Source organism: Anolis carolinensis, unplaced genomic scaffold (genome assembly GCF_035594765.1).
Source record: "Anolis carolinensis isolate JA03-04 unplaced genomic scaffold, rAnoCar3.1.pri scaffold_17, whole genome shotgun sequence".
In the NCBI taxonomy this organism is placed as follows: Eukaryota; Metazoa; Chordata; class Lepidosauria; order Squamata; family Dactyloidae; genus Anolis; species Anolis carolinensis.
In genome coordinates this window covers 553,448-571,929 of record NW_026943827.1, presented here as the reverse complement: position 1 = coordinate 571,929, position 18,482 = coordinate 553,448, and the positions used below count along the sequence as shown (strand labels likewise).

Sequence of the window (18,482 nt, the reverse complement as noted above, 5' to 3'; positions counted from 1 at the left end):
GCGCTGTTGATATTACTTATGTCTTTATATTTATACTTGTGTATTGTTGTTTATTTGTGGGGCACTTGGAATGCTTCTGTGGGCCGCCCCAGTCCCTTAGGGGAGATGGTGGCAGGGTACAAATGAAGATTTATCATCATCATCATCATCATCATCATCATCATCATCATCATCATCAATTGCTACACTATGATGGTATGGGATACAATGAAAGCAGTAGCCAGAGGAATTTTATTAAAAAACAACATAATTTAAAAAAAACAAGAAGAAAAAAAGATTAGAATTAGAAATTACGGAATTAGAGATGAAATATATGCTAGAAAAGGATAAACAAAGCTATATAAAAACAACAGCAATGAGAAAACAGAGTTAGAAAAGGCACAAAGAATTTTGATATTTTTAAATAGAGAATTGTCAGACGCCAATTAGAGAGCAAAATAGAGTTTATGAAAGCAACAGTCCAAAAAATAGCTCAACAAACTAAAAAGACTTAAAACACTTAACTTTCAGTGTTATTAAGTAGAACAAGTGGGAAAAACCCCAAAAAACAAGAACTGGCAAATAATCCGGATTAGCCAGATATAATCCAGGTTAAATTTAAAGTTCTAGAACGTGACTCAAAAGTTCACAATGGGCTGAAAAACGGAGGCATGAACTAAGCAAGCAGTATTGAAGCCCACAAACCTTTCCCAAAACTCAAAAGTACAAAAAGGAGTTCAAAACAAACAAATGCACAAACTGAGCTAGGGAACTCCCAGTTGAGAGCAGCAAAGACAGCGAAACTGTGAGACGCTGGCGAGCTCACAGCAACCGCTGCTGGAACATACACCAAACCAAGAGTTAAAGGAGCAGAGCGGGAAAGTGTCGTCAAGCCGGTCCGAAGTCGGGATAAACCAGCAACGCCAAGCTGCTGCAGAAGCAAACGCCAAGCCAGGAGTTAAAGGAGCAGAGCGGGAGAACGTCGTCAAGCCGGTCCGAAGTCGGGATAAGCAGACAGCGTCGGTATCAGGAGCGAAGGTAGTAGTCAGTAAGAGCAGACAGCCACGGAATAGAGAACGACGCCAAGCCACAGATTGAGAGCGAAGAGCAAAGCCGAGTCAAGTTCCAGTCCAAGGTCCAAGGTCCGAGAGGTTGAAGTCATCCAAGAAGGTCACAACACGAAATGGCACAGAGAGCCAAAGCAACAAGGGCAAACAGCAGATAATACAAAATAGCAATAACAGTGCAGTCCAGGAAAACCCACACAATTCCAGCCCTCCCGTTGCAGAATAACCCAGATTAAACTTACATCCGTTGCAAAGTCCCAGTTCAGTCTTCAGTAACACACACAGGAAACCCAGTGGCGCCCAGCAACACCTTGCCACACGCAAGGTATAATGGCCAAACAACCCCAATATATCCAGGTCTCCCTGGGCTTCCAAACCATCCACGCCCAAAGAGCAGGTGTCTCAACTTCTTAATCTGAATCAGAACTCCACACAGCCAATGCCCTTGGGTCAGGCGTTCCTAATTCCTCATCAGAGTCCCAATCATCCTGCCCGTGCCCAACTCTATCCACACCTGTGGACTCCCTCTCACTCCTCCAAGCAGACCAAGTGGGATCTGCTTCTGAAGACACCCAAGCTTCCCCAGCATCAGCAGTATCCATGGGCCCCGATTCGTCCCCAAGCATCTCCGGTGCCCGTGCCCAGTCCGTGCCCAATTCCTCCGTTAACACCTGTTCCCCAGCATCCATTTCCACCTCAGGATCCCCACATGAATCCTCCTCAGAAGATTCCCCATCAGTCTCCCTGACCCTTTTCCTAAACAAATCCTCCAATGAGCCCTCCTCGCGAGGGCTTTTCCTTCCTCTCCTGATCCCACCACTATCATTCACAGTCTCTGAAGGCGCATTCACAACAAGAATACTTTGAATACAGTAATAGAAACTCCAAATTATTAGCCAAGGCAGCACACATTAGAAAGGAAAAAATTAATAACATCCATTAAAGACAAGGAAGGTAAGAATCATACAAGGATGGAAGACAAAATATTAACTTTTCCAAGATCATATCAAGAACTATACTTGGCAAAAGAAAACTCCAAAAGTAAAATAGAGGAATATATTGAGAAATATTGGAAAATAAAGATCCAGGAAACAGATACATTAGTTATGGAACTAAGAGTATTAAAACAAATAAAATTAATTTATTTGCAGAAGATACCCATTTATCAGTGGAAAACCCAATACAACAATGGGGAAAAAATGAAAATTACCTAGAAGAATTTGGGAAAATTAAAAGTTTTGCAAATTAACTGGAACAAGTCAGAAGTGTAGTTATTTAATTATCACTAAGAAGAGATTTAAAAAATAAAACAGGAGGGGATAATTAAAATTAAAGACAATTAAGGATCTGGGAATAAATGTTATAGAGAATAAGAAGATTTAGATACTAATAATTTTATTAAACTAAGAAAGGAAATAAATATACAATTATTAGAATATGCTAAACTCAAATTGATGTCTATTCCATGAAAAGCTCTGTCCACACTCCATGCATTTCTATGGTTTCTGCCCAGCGTGAGTCCTGTGATGGGAACGTAGTCCTGAACTTCAAGTAAAGCTCTGTCCACACTCCAGGCAGTTATAGGGTTTCTCTCCAGTGTGAGTCCTTTGATGTGAACGTAGACCTGAACTACGAGCAAAGCTCTGTCCACACTCCAGGCAGTTATAGGTTTTCTCCCCAGTGTGAGTCCTTTGATGTCTACGTAGGCCTGAACTATGAGCAAAGCTCTGTCCACACTCCAGGCAGTTATAGGGTTTCTCCCCAGTGTGGGTCCTTTGATGTGAACGTAGTCCTGAACTACGAGCAAAGCTCTGTCCACACTCCAGGCATTTATAGGGTTTCTCCCCAGTGTGAATCCTTTGATGTTTATGCAAGCTTCCCTTCTCAGTGAAGCTCTGTCCACACTCCAGGCAGTTATAGGGTTTCTCCCCAGTGTGGGTCCTTTGATGTGAACGTAGTCCTGAACTACGAGCAAAGCTCTGTCCACACTCCAGGCAGTTATAGGGTTTCTCCCCAGTGTGAATCCTTTGATGTTTATGCAAGCATCCCTTCTCAGTGAAGCTCTGTCCACACTCCAGGCAGTTATAGGGTTTCTCCCCAGTGTGAATCCTTTGATGTTTATGCAAGCTTCCCTTCTGAGTAAAGCTTTGTCCACACTCCAGGCAGTTATAGGGTTTCTCCCCAGCGTGAATCCTTTGATGTTTATGCAAGCTTCCCTTCTCAGTGAAGCTCTGTCCACACTCCAGGCAGTTATAGGGTTTCTCCCCAGTGTGAATCCTTTGATGTTTATGCAAGCTTCCCTTCTGAGTGAAGCTCTGTCCACACTCCAGGCAGTTATAGGTTTTCTCCCCAGTGTGAGTCCTTTGATGTCTACGTAGGCCTGAACTATGAGCAAAGCTCTGTCCACACTCCAGGCATTTATAGGGTTTCTCTCCAGTGTGGGTCCTTTGATGTGAACGTAGGCCTGAAGTATGAGTGAAGCTCTGTCCACACTCCAGGCATTTATAGGGTTTCTCTCCAGTGTGAGTCCTTTGATGTTTATGTAAGCTTCCCTTCTCAGTGAAGCTCTGTCCACACTCCAGGCAGTTATAGGGTTTCTCCCCAGTGTGGGTCCTTTGATGTCCATGTAGATGTGAATTACGAGAGAAGCTCTGTCCACACTCCAGGCATTTATAGGGTTTCTCTCCAGTGTGAGTCCATTGATGTGAACGTAATCCTGAACTACAAGTATAGCTTTGTCCACACTCCAGGCATTTATAGGGCTTCTCTCCAGTGTGAGTCCTTTGATGTCTATGTAAGCTTCCCTTCTGAGTGAAGCTCTGTCCACACTCCAGGCATTTATAGGGCTTCTCTCCAGTGTGAGTCCTTTGATGTCTATGTAAGCTTCCCTTCTGAGTGAAGCTCTGTCCACACTCCAGGCAGTTATAGGGTTTCTCCCCAGTGTGAGTCCTTTGATGTCTCTTCAGGTTTCCATGCTGACTAAAGCTCTTTCCACATTCAATACATTTATATGCTTTCTCCTCCATGTCAACAATGTTATGTACATTTAATTCCAATAAGGACACTTGATTCTTGTTTTTCCCTTTCTGATTACTCACAGCAGTGGGTTCAAATTACAGGAAAGTAGATTCCATCTGAACATTAAGAACTTCCTGACTGTTAGAGCTGTTCAGCAGTGGAACTCTCTGCCTCAAAATGCAGTGGAGGCTCCTTTGGAATCCTTTAAACAGAGGCTAGATGCTCATCTGTCAGGGGTACTTTGGCTTTTCCTGCACGGCAGAGGCCTGGACTGGGTGCCTCATGCAGTCTCTTCCAACTCTATGGTTCTACTCTAGAATCCAAAGTGAATGTAGGAATTCAGCAAGATCAGCCCCTTGAGAGGAATCCTTTTTCCTAGAGGACTGGTTTCCTTCCTGCACTTTGGTTTCCAAATGCCTTAATCTCGACTAGAAGCTGGTTCGTTTCCCATCACGGCAGGGGTGGCTCCAGAGAACTCTCACGTCCTGGTCAAGAAAGAAGAAGCAAAAGGTTAGACATGAAGCCGCATACCTCTGGCTCAAGGCAAACAAAGCGAAAAAGGAAAGAAGAAAGGAAAGGTGGAAGGGAGGAAACACAGAAGGACAGGATAAGAGAAGGAAGGAATCATAGAAGGAGGGAACTGAACCCTTTTCCCATATTGGAGGGCCACACCCATTTCATTGGGTCAGACCCAAACGTGGTTAAAGGAACAGAAGGCAGGCAGGCAGGCAGAACTCCGTCCAGCATTCAAGGGTGTAACATATTCTGGATCAGGGGTCCCCAAACTAAGGCCCGGGGGCTGAATGCGGCCCTCCAAGGTCATTTACCTGGCCCCCGCCCTCAGTTTTATAATATAAGATTTTAATATCATTTTAATAATATAATATATTGTATATACATATAATATTGATAATAATCTTATGTTATACAATATAATACTAATAGTAATACCATATAATAATATTAATTATATGTTATATATTACATATAATATTATAGTATAGTGGTATAGTTCAATATAGTAATATATAATGCTAATATTGTGCTATGCTAATAATATAATATATTCTATGTACATACAGCTAGTCTGAGTCCCCTTCAGGGTGAGAAAGGCAGGATATAAATGTAATAAATAAATGTAGTAAATGAATAAATAAATAATTTTAGACTTAGGCTCACCCAAAGTCTGAAATGACTTAAGGCACACAACAACAACAACAATCCTAATTAACTTGACTATCTCATTGGCCAGAAGCAGGTCCACACTTCCCATTGAAATCCTGATAGGGTTATGCTGGTTACAATTGTTTTCATTTTTAAATATTGTATTGTTCTTTCATTGTTGTTGTTGTTTTGCACTACAAATAAGACATGTGCAGTGTGCATAGGAATTTGTTCTTTTTTCCTTTTTCTTTTTCCAAATGATAATTTGGCCCCTCCACAGTCGGAAGGATTGTGGACCGGCCCTCTGCTTTAAAAGTTTGAGGAGCCCTGTTCTGGATCCTGGGTTTCCGTGAATTACCAGCATTGTGCTAAATGCGCAAAGGAACAAGGATTTCTTTATGGATTGTGTCCTTATCTCCCCTGCCACAGGGACTCCCCACTCTGCTTCCTCGGCATCTCAAAGGGTCACTCCGGCCACATTTCCCAAATGAATCTTCCAAACTAAGAAGGACCTGCCTTCCCAACTGGCTCATTCACAACCACGTTCACAAATTGAGTCCATGCTGAACTAAGTTCCATTCAGGCATTCATGCATTCCCTCTGTAGAGCCCATGATGAGATGCAAAGACAGGCACAGCTCCAGCCACAAAGCCTCCTTCCTGCCGACTCCCTTCACCTTTGCCCACTTCCCCCTTTCCTTCTTTTTCCTCCATCCAGGGGAAATCCAAAGAAAACTGGAGGCCACGGAGAGACAAGGTCTTCCTTGGATGCCTTTGGGAAGAACCGTCAAGGGCCTGAAAGGTTATCCCTTGATTCTGTAAGGCTGAAAACAAAAACGACTGGGAGAAGAATGGGCTTCCGTGGGAACTTCCAAAAGAAAGGGCCTGGTATTCTATCTCCCCAAACTCTGGCACCCTCACATGGTTAAGACAGATACAGAAGGAAGGTTTCTAATGGTAGCGATGGAACTACAAACAATTACTCAAGTATAAGCCGGCTTTTCAGCATGTTTTTAATGCTGAAAAAGCCCCCCCTGGCTTATACTCGGGTGAGGGAGGGAAGGAGGGAGGCGGGTGTTGCTGAGAGGCAGCTGTCACCGTTTGCAGTCCTTGTCCTTGTGACGGAACGAAAGCAGGTGCCTCCCTGAGGGAACAAGGCTGCACTTGAGTGAGGGCGAAGAGGTCCTCGTGCTTGACTTCCGGTTGGTGGCAACGTGGTGGACAACGTGTCTCCTTGGAGCTCCAAGGGGACAGCCTGGTTTGGAGCTAGGGGTGGTGGTGACCCCCCTCCCTTGCGGTGGATCGAGGCCCAAGGGGCTCTACCCTCACAGCGCGACCGGCCGACGGCGTCAGGAGGGGCGCCTCCCTCAAGGAGACGTCCCCAAAACGCCCGGCAGCGGCGTGCAAAGAGGGGCAGCTCAAGCCGAAAGGCACAGGGGACGAAAGTCTCCCTAAAGTTCCATCTGCCACCAGCACCAACATTACGAGAACTGCTAAACAGAACGAAACGACAAAAAAAGAATACATTGACCTCTGAGGGGAGGAAGCCAGTTAACTTCTACCCGGATAAGAGAGGAACGGGCGTGCGCCAGATCAAAAGACGGGGGGAAAAAAGCATCAAACGACAGGTGAGAAAGAGCAACGGACGGACGGAGGTGAGGGGGCAGAGGAGGAGGCGAGAAGTGTGGAAAGGGAAGGGAGAGCAGGAGAGCCGTCCAACACACAAAGCCGACAACTGGTCTGTGTGAGAATGCCTTTGGGAAGAACCTTCAAGGGGTCTCCAGATGGCCTGAAAGGTTCTCCCTTGATTCTGTACGGCTGAAAACGAAAACGCCTGGGAGAAGAATGGGCTTCCGTGGGAACTTCCAAAAGAAAGGGCCTGGTATTCTATCTCCCCAAACTCTGGCACCCTCACATGGTTAAGGCAGATCTAGAAGGAAGGGGGATATCGCTCAACTGCCGAGGCCTTGGCTACTGCTATAAACAGAAGATGATGACTGTGAAGGCACGCTGGGGGGAAATGGCTATTTCCAGGTCTGGCTACCCAAGCGGCTTCGGTTTACCTTATAATTATACCTCAAACCCCAAAGTAAATACTCTAGAACAGGGGTCCCCAAACTAAGGCCCGGGGGCCAGATGCGGCCCTCCAAGGTCATTTACCTGGCCCCCGCCCTCATTTATAATATAATATTTTTATATTCGTTTTAATAATATATTGTATATACATATGATATTGATAATAATATCATTTTATACAATATAATACTAATAATAATACCATATAATATTAATTATATGTGATATATTACATATAATATTACAGTATAGTGATATAGTTCAATATAGTAATATATAATGCTAATATTGTGCTATGCTAATAATATAATATACTGTATGTACATACAGCTGCTCTGAGTTCCCTTCGGGATGATTAGGGTGGGATATAAATGTAGTAAATAAATGTAGTAAATGAATAAATAAATAATTTTGGTCTTAAGCTCGCCCAAAGTCTGAAATGACTTGAAAACACACAACAACAACAATCCTAATTAACCTGACTATCTCATTGGTCAGAAGCAGGCCCACACTTCCTATTGAAATCCTGATAGGTTTATGTTGGTTAAAATTATTTTCATTTTTAAATATTGTATTGTTCTTTCATTGTTATTGTCGTTGTTTTGCACTGCAAATAAGGTATGTGCAGTGTGCATAGGAATTTGATTGGGTTTTTTTTTCCCAAATGATAATTCGGCCCTCAACAGTCTGAAGGATTGTGGACCGGCCCTCTGCTTTAAAGGTTTGAGGACCCCTGCTCTAGAGCTGATTAAAGATAACCAAAAATATGTTTATTGAAAACAGGAAACAGTCCTTTTAATGTATTAGAAATAATATGAAGTAAAATCACTGAAATTATACAGAAATAAAACTACCCTGTTTCCCCTAAAATAAGACATCCCCAGAAAATAAGACCAAGTAGAGGTTTTGCTGAATTGCTAAATATAAGGCCTCCCCCGAAAGTAAGACCTAGCAAAGTTTTTGTTTGGAAGCATGCCCAACAAACAGAACACCAGAGCATGCAGGATCGGTCAATGTACATACTATAAAGTGTTGTACATGGAAATATTAGTAACAAGAAATTCTTGATAGGATTCACAGTTTGTCTGGTTATGCTGGTTTGTGATGACAACTACTGTACAGTATATAATAAATGTTCATTTTTTGTTCAATAATAAATGTGAATTCTTCTTCATGGAAAAATAAGACATCCCCTGAAAATAAGACCTAGTGCATCTTTGGGAGCAAAAATTAATATAAGACACTGTCTTATTTTCGGGGAAACACGGTATACTGATTGAGAATGAAAGCTATAGAGACTATAAAGGATTAACACACAAGCTATGAGGAAAGGTAGGTACTATAGGGTAAGTACAAGGCTATGATAAGCACTATCTATAATGACTTTAGTGGTAAATACCAGCTATAGTGAACTATCTATAATAACTCTGAGGTAAACCATAAGGTGATAAGCTATAAGGTAAGTACATAAGGTAAGTACAAGGTGAACTATAAGCTTTGCTATCTTTGAGGTAAATACCTAAAGCTATGATGTGACTATAAGGTAAGTACAAGGCTATGAGGTAAACTGTAAGGTAAGTACATGGCTATGATGAACTCTATCTGTAATGGTAAGTATGAGGCTATGAGGTAAATCTATATATATATAAAAGAGTGATGGCATCACGGCACCGGACAAAACAACAAAACTACAGGCCCCCCAACCTCGAAATTTGACAACACAACCCATCATCCACGCCTCTAGGTTGATACAACAAAAAGAAAAGAAAAATAAAGTCCTAATTAGAGGGAGAGGAGTAATTGCTTTTATCCAATTGCTGCCAGTTAGAAGGCTAAGCTCCTCCAACTTGGTCTCCTAGCAACCCAATAAAAAATAATAAAAACACTAAAAAATAATTAAAAACACTAAAAAATTAATACAATAAAATACTATAATAACAGAAAATAACTAAAAGTAATACAAGAAAATAATAAAATATAATAAATAAAAATATAACTTACAATAAAATTAATAAAAAAAATTGCAAATAACGTCAAATAAAAATTACACAACAATTTTTAACCAATACCACCACCACTTTGCCACAGCAACGCGTGGCCGGGCACAGCTAGTCTATATATATAAAAGAGTGATGGCATCACGGCAGCGGACAAAACAACAAAAGTAAACACCCCACAACCTTGAAAATTGACAGCACAACCCCTCATACATGCCTCTAGGTTGATACAATAAAAAGATAAATAAATAAAGTCCTAATTAGAGGGAGAGGAATAATTGTTTTATCCAATTGCTGCCAGTTAGAATGCTAAGCTCTGTTCACTTGGTCCCTTAGCAACCCACTCAGCCCAGGGGACCCTTTACCTTAACTACCACCAATTCCTCAATACTTTATTTCCCATACCACCACACTTCGCCACAGCAACGCGTGGCTGGGCACAGCTAGTACTATCTATAATGACTGTATGGTAAGTACTATGTATGATGGTAAGTACACAAGGCTATGGTGGTAAGTACAAGGTGAACTATAAGCTTTGCTATCTTTGAGGTAAATACATAAGCTGTAAGGTAAGTACGTGATTTATGTTGCCTGTTTGAATTTGCCAGGTCAAAGAACCCAGACCAATTCTAAGACCTATCTCTAAGGTTTTTCTCTGGAATGGCAATTGGAGGGGGAAAAGCCTCTAGAGCAGGGGTCCCCAAACTTTTTAAGTGGAGGGCCAGACTAGGGTGAAATAGTCCAAAATTAGGATTGTTGTTGTTGTGTGCCTTTAAGTCGTTTCAGACTTAGGTCAACCCTAAGTCTAAAGTTGAGGACAGAGACCAGGTCAATGACCTTGTAGGGCCTTAGTTTGGGGACCCCTGATTTAGATGATCTCATAAGACCATAGGTAAGCAAAAAGGCCTCCAAAGACCATTGACATGGTCTCATAAGACCATCGGTAAGGAAAGGGACCCTCAAAGGCCATCTAGATGATCTCATCAGGCCATCAGAAGACCACCGGTAAGGAAAGGGGCCCTCAAAGACCATCTAGATGGTTTCATAAGACCATTGGTAAGGAAAGGGGCCGCCAAAGGCCATCATGTTTAAGGAGCTCCACTGGCTGCCGTTCATCTTCCGGTCCCAATTCAAGGTGCAGACCATCATTTATAAAGCCCTAAACGGTTTGGGACCCGCCTACCTTCGTGACCGTATCTCCTATCATAAACCTGCCCGACCTCTCCGATCATCGGGGGAGGCCCTCCTGTCGCCACTACCTATATCTCAGGCTCGCCTTGTGGGAACAAGGGAGAGGGCCTTCTCTGCGGTGGCCCCTCGCTTGTGGAACTCGCTGCCCATTGAAATCAGGCAAGCCCCCACCCTTTTAGCCTTCAGGAAAGATTTAAAAACATGGCTCTTCCGGTGTGCTTCGGAGAGTAAATGTTCTATGCTACTCCCCCCCGATATTTATCCTCTAGACTGGTTCACTATCTGATGTCCCGTCCCTAGAGGTTTTATTCTGATCCCTTTCTCACCCAGAGTTTTAATTTTTAATCTAGTTTTTAAATGTAGTATTCATGCGGCCCGCTCGTGTTATATTGCTGTTTTGATCTTATGTTGTACTGTTTATTTTATGTAATGTATTATTTAATTGTATTATGTTGTGGTTTATTGTATTGTCCTGGGCATGGCCCCATGTAAGCCGCCCCGAGTCCCCGTTGGGGAGATGGTGGCGGGGTATAAATAAAGTTTTATTATTATTATTATTATCTAGACAATCTCATAAAACCATAGGTAAGGAAAGGGACCCTCGAAGGCCATCTAGACCATCTCACAGGACCATAGGTAAGGAAAGCAACCTCCAAAAGCCATCTAGGTGGCCTCATAAGGCCATAGCTAAGCAAAGAGACCTTCAAAGACCATCTAGACCAGGGGTCCCCAAACTAAGGCCCGGGGGCCGGATGCGGCCCATCGAAGCCATTTATCCGGCCCCCCATGGCACAAGGGGGTTGGGCTAAATGACCTAAGGGGTCTCTTCTTCTCTTACAACCCATTATTATTATTATTATTATTATTATTATTGACACAACGACGTTGTATGACACAGCAAACAAGATAGATATGCTGGATTTCATTTCACAAAATCACAAGTCGAACACTTCCCAAGTGTCTAGGACTGTGTGATGTATTTTCGGATGATGCGTGCAGATCCCAGTAGGGTGGCCTTTTGCAGTTGGCAGATCATAATTTTGTCAATTATTATTATTATTATTATTATTATTATTATTTATAACGCAACAAGATGAGTCCACAGCAGACATTCTGCTGGCTGTTGTATTGGATTACATGTTGGACACTTCCCAAGTGTCTAGGACTGTGTAATGTATCGGTGAATAATGCGGGTAGATCCAAGTAAGGTGGCCTTCTGCAGCTGACAGATGGTAATTTTGTCAGTGCTGATTGTGTTTAAGTGCAGGCCAAGGTCTTTAGGCACTGCAGCCAGTGTGCCGATCACCACTGGGACCACCGTGATTGGCTTGTGCCAGAGTCTTTGCAGTTCGATCTTTATATCCTCATATTGTGTCCGCTTTTCCAATTGTTTCTCCTCAATCCTGCTGTCCCCTGGGATTGCAACATCGACAATCCATACTTTGTCTTTTAATTGAGAATTATTATTATTATTATTATTATTATTATTATTATTATTATTATTAACATTGAGGCTGGGTGGCCATCTGTCAGGGATGCTTTGCTTGTGCTTTTGATGCACGAGGCTGAAGGGGGTTGGACTAAATGGCCCAAGAGGTCTCTTCCAACCCTCATTATTATTATTATTATTATTATTATTATTATTATTATTAACATTGAGGCTGGGTGGCCATCTGACAGGGGTGCTTTGCTTATGCTTTCGGTGCACAAAGGCAGAAGGGGATTGGACTCAATGGCCTAAAGGGTCTCTTCCAACCCTCTTTTTATTGTTGTTGTTGTTATTATTATTATTATTAATTATTATTATTATTGCTCGGCCCACTATAGTCCGGCCCTCCAATGGTCCGAAGGATCATGAACTGGCCCCCTGTTTAAAAAGTTTGGGGACCCCTGATCTAGACGATCTCATGAGGCCATAAGTAAGCAAAGAGACCTCCAAAGACCAGGTAGACTTAGGTCAACCCTAAGTCTAAAGTTTAGGACAGGGGCCAGGTCAATGACCTTGGAGGGCCACATCCGGCCCCCGGGCCTTAGTTTGGGGACCCCTGCTCTAGAGATTAGCTCCCAGGCTGAACCATCTCATCCAAACCTCATCCAAGGGGAGTCCCAAGCTCCACCCCCAAAATGAGAGCCAATGGAACATTCCTCCCAAGAACAGCAACCAGGAAATAAGCCAAGTAGGACAGCACAATTACAAATAATAATATTAATAATAATATATTTCTTAGACCCCGCCTCCATCTCCCCAAGGGGACTCGGGGCGGCTTACGTGGGGACAAAGCCCTAAAAACAACAGTTGACATAGGCATAAAAACAGTACAAGTTACAAAATTAAAATACATAACAAGAACCAAACCATTTTAAAACTTTAAGATAAAACACATAACATATCAATTAGACAGGCGAGTGGGGCTGTTTAGGATTACGTGGGAGGGGCTGACTTGAATAGTGAATAGTGAAACATGAATCGTGGAACCAGAGTGGGGTAAAGTGTTGCCCTGTTTTCCCGAAAATAAGACAGTGCCTTATATTAATTTTTGCTCTCAAAGATGTGCTAGGTCTTATTTTCAGGGGACGTCTTATTTTTCCACAGAGAAGAATTCACATTTATTTTTGAACAAAAAAATGAACATCTATATATATAATAAAAGTGAAATCGGAGTATGTATCAGCGTTTTGATTGGCCTGGCGGAATATGGGCTCGCGTTTTGATTGGCCTGGCGGAATATGTGCTCGCGTTTTGATTGGCCTGGCGGAATATGTGCTCGCGTTTTGATTGGCCGCCACTATCCCAGGCCACTGAGACCAACAGGAATGACGGATCTGCACCAAACTTGGCACACTTCATCCCCACGATGCACTTTATGACCTGCTGCCATTTGGGGGAGGATGGACCACAGATGATGGGATTTGCAGTACTTTCAAACACTTTAACTCCCACAGACTACTGCAATGCCCACCAATGATAGAAATGGACCAAACTTGGCATACAGAACTCCTGTCGACCCCTTTACGTCCTGATGTATATTGGGGCAGGATGGACCAAGGATGATGGAATTTGCAGTACCTCCCCTCACTTCTTGAGACCACAGCAACTGCCACAAATCACACAACTGAACCAAACCAGGCACACAGATCCCAAAGGACACACTTCACATGCTGCAGCAGTTTGACGGAGGGTGGACCAAGGATTATGGGATTTGCAGTACATTCATCCAATTCACCTCCCACAAACCACTGTGATGCCCATGAATGACAAAACTGGATCAAACTTGACACGCAGGTGCAGGGTAGCCCACTTTACATCCTGGTGCAGTTTGGGGGAAGAGGGACCGTGGATGAGGGGACTTACAATATCTTCAGTCACTTCCTGGGACTACTGTGACCCCCACCAATGACTGATCAAGACCAAACTTGGCACATAGAGCCACCAGGGCCCACTCTACATCTTGGTGAGATTTGAAAGAGCTTGGACCTTGGATGATGGGACTTGCAGTATATTCATTCACTTCCTGAGACCACTGTCACCCCCATCAATGTCTCATCAAGACCAAACTTCAAACAGAGAACACCCATGACTCACTCTACACCCAGGTGCAGTTTGGAGGATGATGGACCATGGACGATGGGACTTCCAATACCTTCACTCACTTCCTGAGAGCACCGCGACCCACACAAATGACTGATCAAGACCAAACATGGTACATGGAGCCCTCATGACCTATTCTACATACTGGCTCTGTTTGGAGGGGGATGGACACTGGACAATGGGACTTGCATATGGGAGTTGGAGCTCACCCGCACCCACTGAACCCAGCTGACATTGGATATAGGCTACACTTGGAACACAGGCAAACAATGCCTTTCTCAAATGACCCGGGCATCGCCGGCTCTCCAAGCTAGTTTATTATATACTGTACAGTAAATGTCATCACAAACCAGCATAACCAAACTGTGAATTCTATCAAGAATTTCTTGTTACGACCGTTATTTCCATGTACAACAATCTATGGTACGTCCATTTACCAATCCTGCATGCTCTGGTGTTCTGTTCGGTGGCATGCTTCCAAACAATAACTTTTCTAGATCTTACTTTCGGGGGAGGCCTTATATTTAGCAATTCGGCAAAACCTCTACTAGGTATTACTTTCAGGGGATGTCTTATTTTCAGGGAAACAGGGCAGGAGACAGCAAGACGATTTGGACTGTATGATGAGTGCAGCTGATTATTCAAAAGCACATTCAAGCTTTTTGGGAATGTGGTTAGGGTGGGTGCTAGTCTGAGCTCCCTGGGGAGAGAGTTCCAGAGCCGGGGGGCCACCACGGAGAAGGCCCTCTCCCTCGTTCCCACCAACCACGTTTCAGATGGTGGTGGGAGTGAAAGGAGGGCCTCCCCGGAAGATCTGCGAGCCCGCGCTGGTTTATAGGGAGAAACGCGGTCACGAAGATAGACATGACCCGAACCATTTAGGGCTTTGCACTTTGAATTGGGACTGGAAACATATTGGCAGCCAATGGAGCTGCTTCAGGAGAGGCGTATTACGCTCCCTGTAACTAGCTCCTGTTAACAATCTGGCTGCCGACCTTTGTATCAGTAGCATTTTCTGGGCCGTCTTCAAAGGCAGCCCCACATAGAGTGCATTGCAGTAGTCCAGTCTTGAGGTAACCAATGCGTGGACCACCGTGGCCAAGTCAGACTTCTCGAGGTACGGTCACAGCTGGCGCACAAGCTTTAATTGTGCAAAGGCCCTCCCAGCCACCGCCGACACCTGAGAATCAAGCGTCAGCACTGATCCCAAGAGGACTCCCAGACTGTGGAGCTGTGTCTTCAGGGGGAGAACAGGTGGCCACCCTACACCCCGATCCAACGTGCGACTGGCCTGGAGGACCTCTGTCTTGTCAGGATTAAGCTTCAGCTTGTTTGCCCTCATCCAGCCCATCACAGCGGCCAGACACTGATTCAGGACACGGGGGGCTTCCTTGGACTCCGGTGGAAAAGAGTAGTAGAGTTGAGTGTCATCTGCATAGAGATGGCACCGAACCCCAAAACCCCGGATGCAGGTGATTGCCTATAAAGCCCTATATGCTTCGGATCCAACCTGTCTTCCAGACCGCATCTTCCACCATCTCAAATACAAGAGAAAGGGGGGGGGGGGTTGCGTAGGTGGCTCTCCGGCTCTAAAGAAATCAGATTAGCCCCACACTTCAAGTCTTTTGGGTGAGTTTAAAACATGGCTCTTCAGACAGTCCTTTGATCCTGAGCAATCTCTGGTCAGCTTGATGAACCACTGCTCCGCAGTTGGATGGTTACGGCAGATAGCCGGCCTTCTGCAGGTTCTATTGCGTTTCAGGAATTTTTATAATTTCATACTCTTACAATTTTATTAGTGGGATTTTATATACGCTGTTGATTTCACTTATGTCTTTGTATTTATACTTGTGTATTGCTGTTTAAATGCGGCACGTGGAGTGCTTCTGTGGGCTGCCCAGAGTCCCTTAGGAGAGATGGTGGCAGGGATGGATGATGATGATAAATAAAGATTTATCATCATCATCATCATCATCATCATTATCATCACATCAATTGCTCCACTATGATGATATGGGATACAATGAAAGCAGTAGCCAGAGGAATTTTAATGAAGAACAACGTAATTTAAAGAAAATAACAAGAAAAAAGATTAGAATTGGATATTAAGGAATTAGAGATGAAAAGGATAAACAAAGCTATATAAAAGCATTAGCAATGAGAAAACAGCTAGCAAAACATGAGTTAGAAAGGACTCAAAGAAATTTGAAGTTTTTAAATAGAGAATACTTTGAATACAGTAATACAGAAACTCTAGATTATGAGCCAAAGCAGCACACGTTAGAAAGGGAAGAAAATAATACCATCCATTAAAGACAAGGAAGGTAAGAATCATACAAGAATGGAAGACAAAATATTAGCTTTTCCAAGATCTTGCCAAGAACTATACTCAGCAAAAGAAAACTCCAAAAGTAAAATAGAGGAATATATTGAAAAATATTGGAAAAATAAAGATCCAGGAAACAGATGAATTAGTTATGGAACAATTAATTCCAGAAAAAGAGACTGGAAAAATTATAGATAATTTAAAAGCCGGGAAGACTCCAGAAATGGATGGGCTGGGACCGGAATATTATAGAAAAATTAAAACCATATTAATACCTAAATTAAAAGAATGATATAATAATAACAGGAGAGAAGATCCCACCATCTCGGGAACAGTCTCTGATTATGTTAATTTTGAAACCTAACAAGGACCCAACAGAACCCGGATCACATAGACCCATTGAGTTAATAAATCAAGATGCTAAAATTTCAACAGAAATTATGGCAAAAAGAATGAATGAATTTATATATATATATATATATAAGTATATCAATGAAGATCAATGTGGTTTCATAGCAGGGAGACAAATGTCAGTTTAATGGGTAGGGTTCTAAATATACTTCATAAATTATTTAATTATCAGGAAAAGAAATTTTAAAAATGAGTCTTTAATTAATTTCCCCCCTCCTGTTTTAAATACTCAATTAAATATTTGGAAATAAATGTAGCAAAAATTAAAAGTTATAGAGACTAATAATTTTATTAAATGAAGAAAGGAAATAAATATAAAAAATTTAGAATACGCTAAACTCAAATTATTATGGTTTGGAAGGATAGCATTGATACAAAGTAAAGGAAAGTCTGAAAAGAATTGGTATAATGAACAGAGTAACTCCCTTATATAAATACTAGCTGTGCCCGGCCACGCGTTGCTGTGGCAAAGTGGTGGTGGTATTGGTTAAAAGTTCTTGTGGAATTTTTATTTGACGTTATTTGTATTTTTTAAATTAATTTTATTGTAACTTATCTTTTTTATTTATTATATTTTATTATTTTGTTGTATTATTTTTAGTTATTTTGTTATAGTATTTTCTTGTATTAATTTTTTAGTGTTTTTAATTATTTTATTGTATTATTTGTATTTATTTTATTTTTTATTCTTTTATTAACACTGGGCTGAGTGGGTTGCTAAGAGACCAAGTGGGCGGAGCTTAGCCTTCTAACTGGCAGCAATTGGATAAAAACAATTATTCCTCTCTCTCTAATTAGGACTTTATTTTTCTTTTCTTTTTGTTGTATCAACCTAGAGGCATGGATGAGGGGTTGTGTTGTCAAATTTCAAGGTTGGGGGGTCTGTAGTTTTGTTGTTTTGTGGGTCGCCGTGATGCCATCACTCTTTTATATATATATAGATAAACTTTATACCTAAACTTTATTGGCCATGCCATACTGTTGCACTGGACCCGCCTGGCACCTTCTAGTTGAACCCCAACACTGAACCCTTGGCCACTGTCTCCTGGCCTGCTTGTGAAGTATCTTGTCATTGGTTCCTAAGCCTGTGGTTCATTGATTGATTTGCACTATACTTATGCTCATGATTGTATTACGTTTTGTTGTTGCCTGGTTTTAAGTTGTGGTATGGTGTCCTTATTGGAAACTGCCCTGAGTCTCTTGAGGAGATAAATAGGGCGGTATATGAACAAAGTTTTATTATTGTTGTTATTATTCATTTGTACCCTGCCACCATCTCCCCGAAGGGACTCGGAGCGGTTCACAAAAGCACACAATTGTGCAGAACACACAGTAAGGTCAGGATTTTCCCGTGACATGAAGTCCAGTCCTGCCCGACTCTGGGGTTGGGGCTCATCTCCATTTCTAAGACAAAGAGCCGGCATTGTCCGTAGACACCTCCTAGGTCATGTGGCCACTGGCATGACTGCATGGAGAGCTGTTACCTTCCCGCAGAAGAGGTACCTATTGATCTACTCGCATTTGCATGTTCTCGGACTGCTTATTAATTTATTTCATGTCAAAAGCATTGCATAATAAATAAGTTTAAAAGTGATAAAATAAAGGAATCACAGGTAGCTAAGTAGTTTCGAACTGCCAGGATGGCAGAAGCTGGGGCTAACAGCG

General features: G+C 42.5%; 2 protein-coding genes across 2 annotated transcripts in view; one reads left to right on the top strand and one right to left on the bottom strand.

The window, feature by feature from the left end:
- Window positions 1-18,482, top strand: part of LOC134294564 (uncharacterized) — a 406,638-nt gene that overhangs the window by 238,973 nt on the left and 149,183 nt on the right. The gene's annotated exons all lie outside the window — the stretch shown is intronic.
- The window catches only part of LOC134294582 (zinc finger protein 658B-like), a 191,908-nt gene continuing 173,640 nt past the window's right edge, over window positions 215-18,482 (bottom strand). Inside the window, exon 2 of the mRNA XM_062966137.1 lies at window positions 215-4,549. Coding sequence (XP_062822207.1) covers window positions 2,594-4,072 — 1,479 coding nt within the window. The 5' untranslated portion in view covers window positions 4,073-4,549 and the 3' untranslated portion in view covers window positions 215-2,593. The remainder of the gene's footprint in view (window positions 4,550-18,482) is intronic.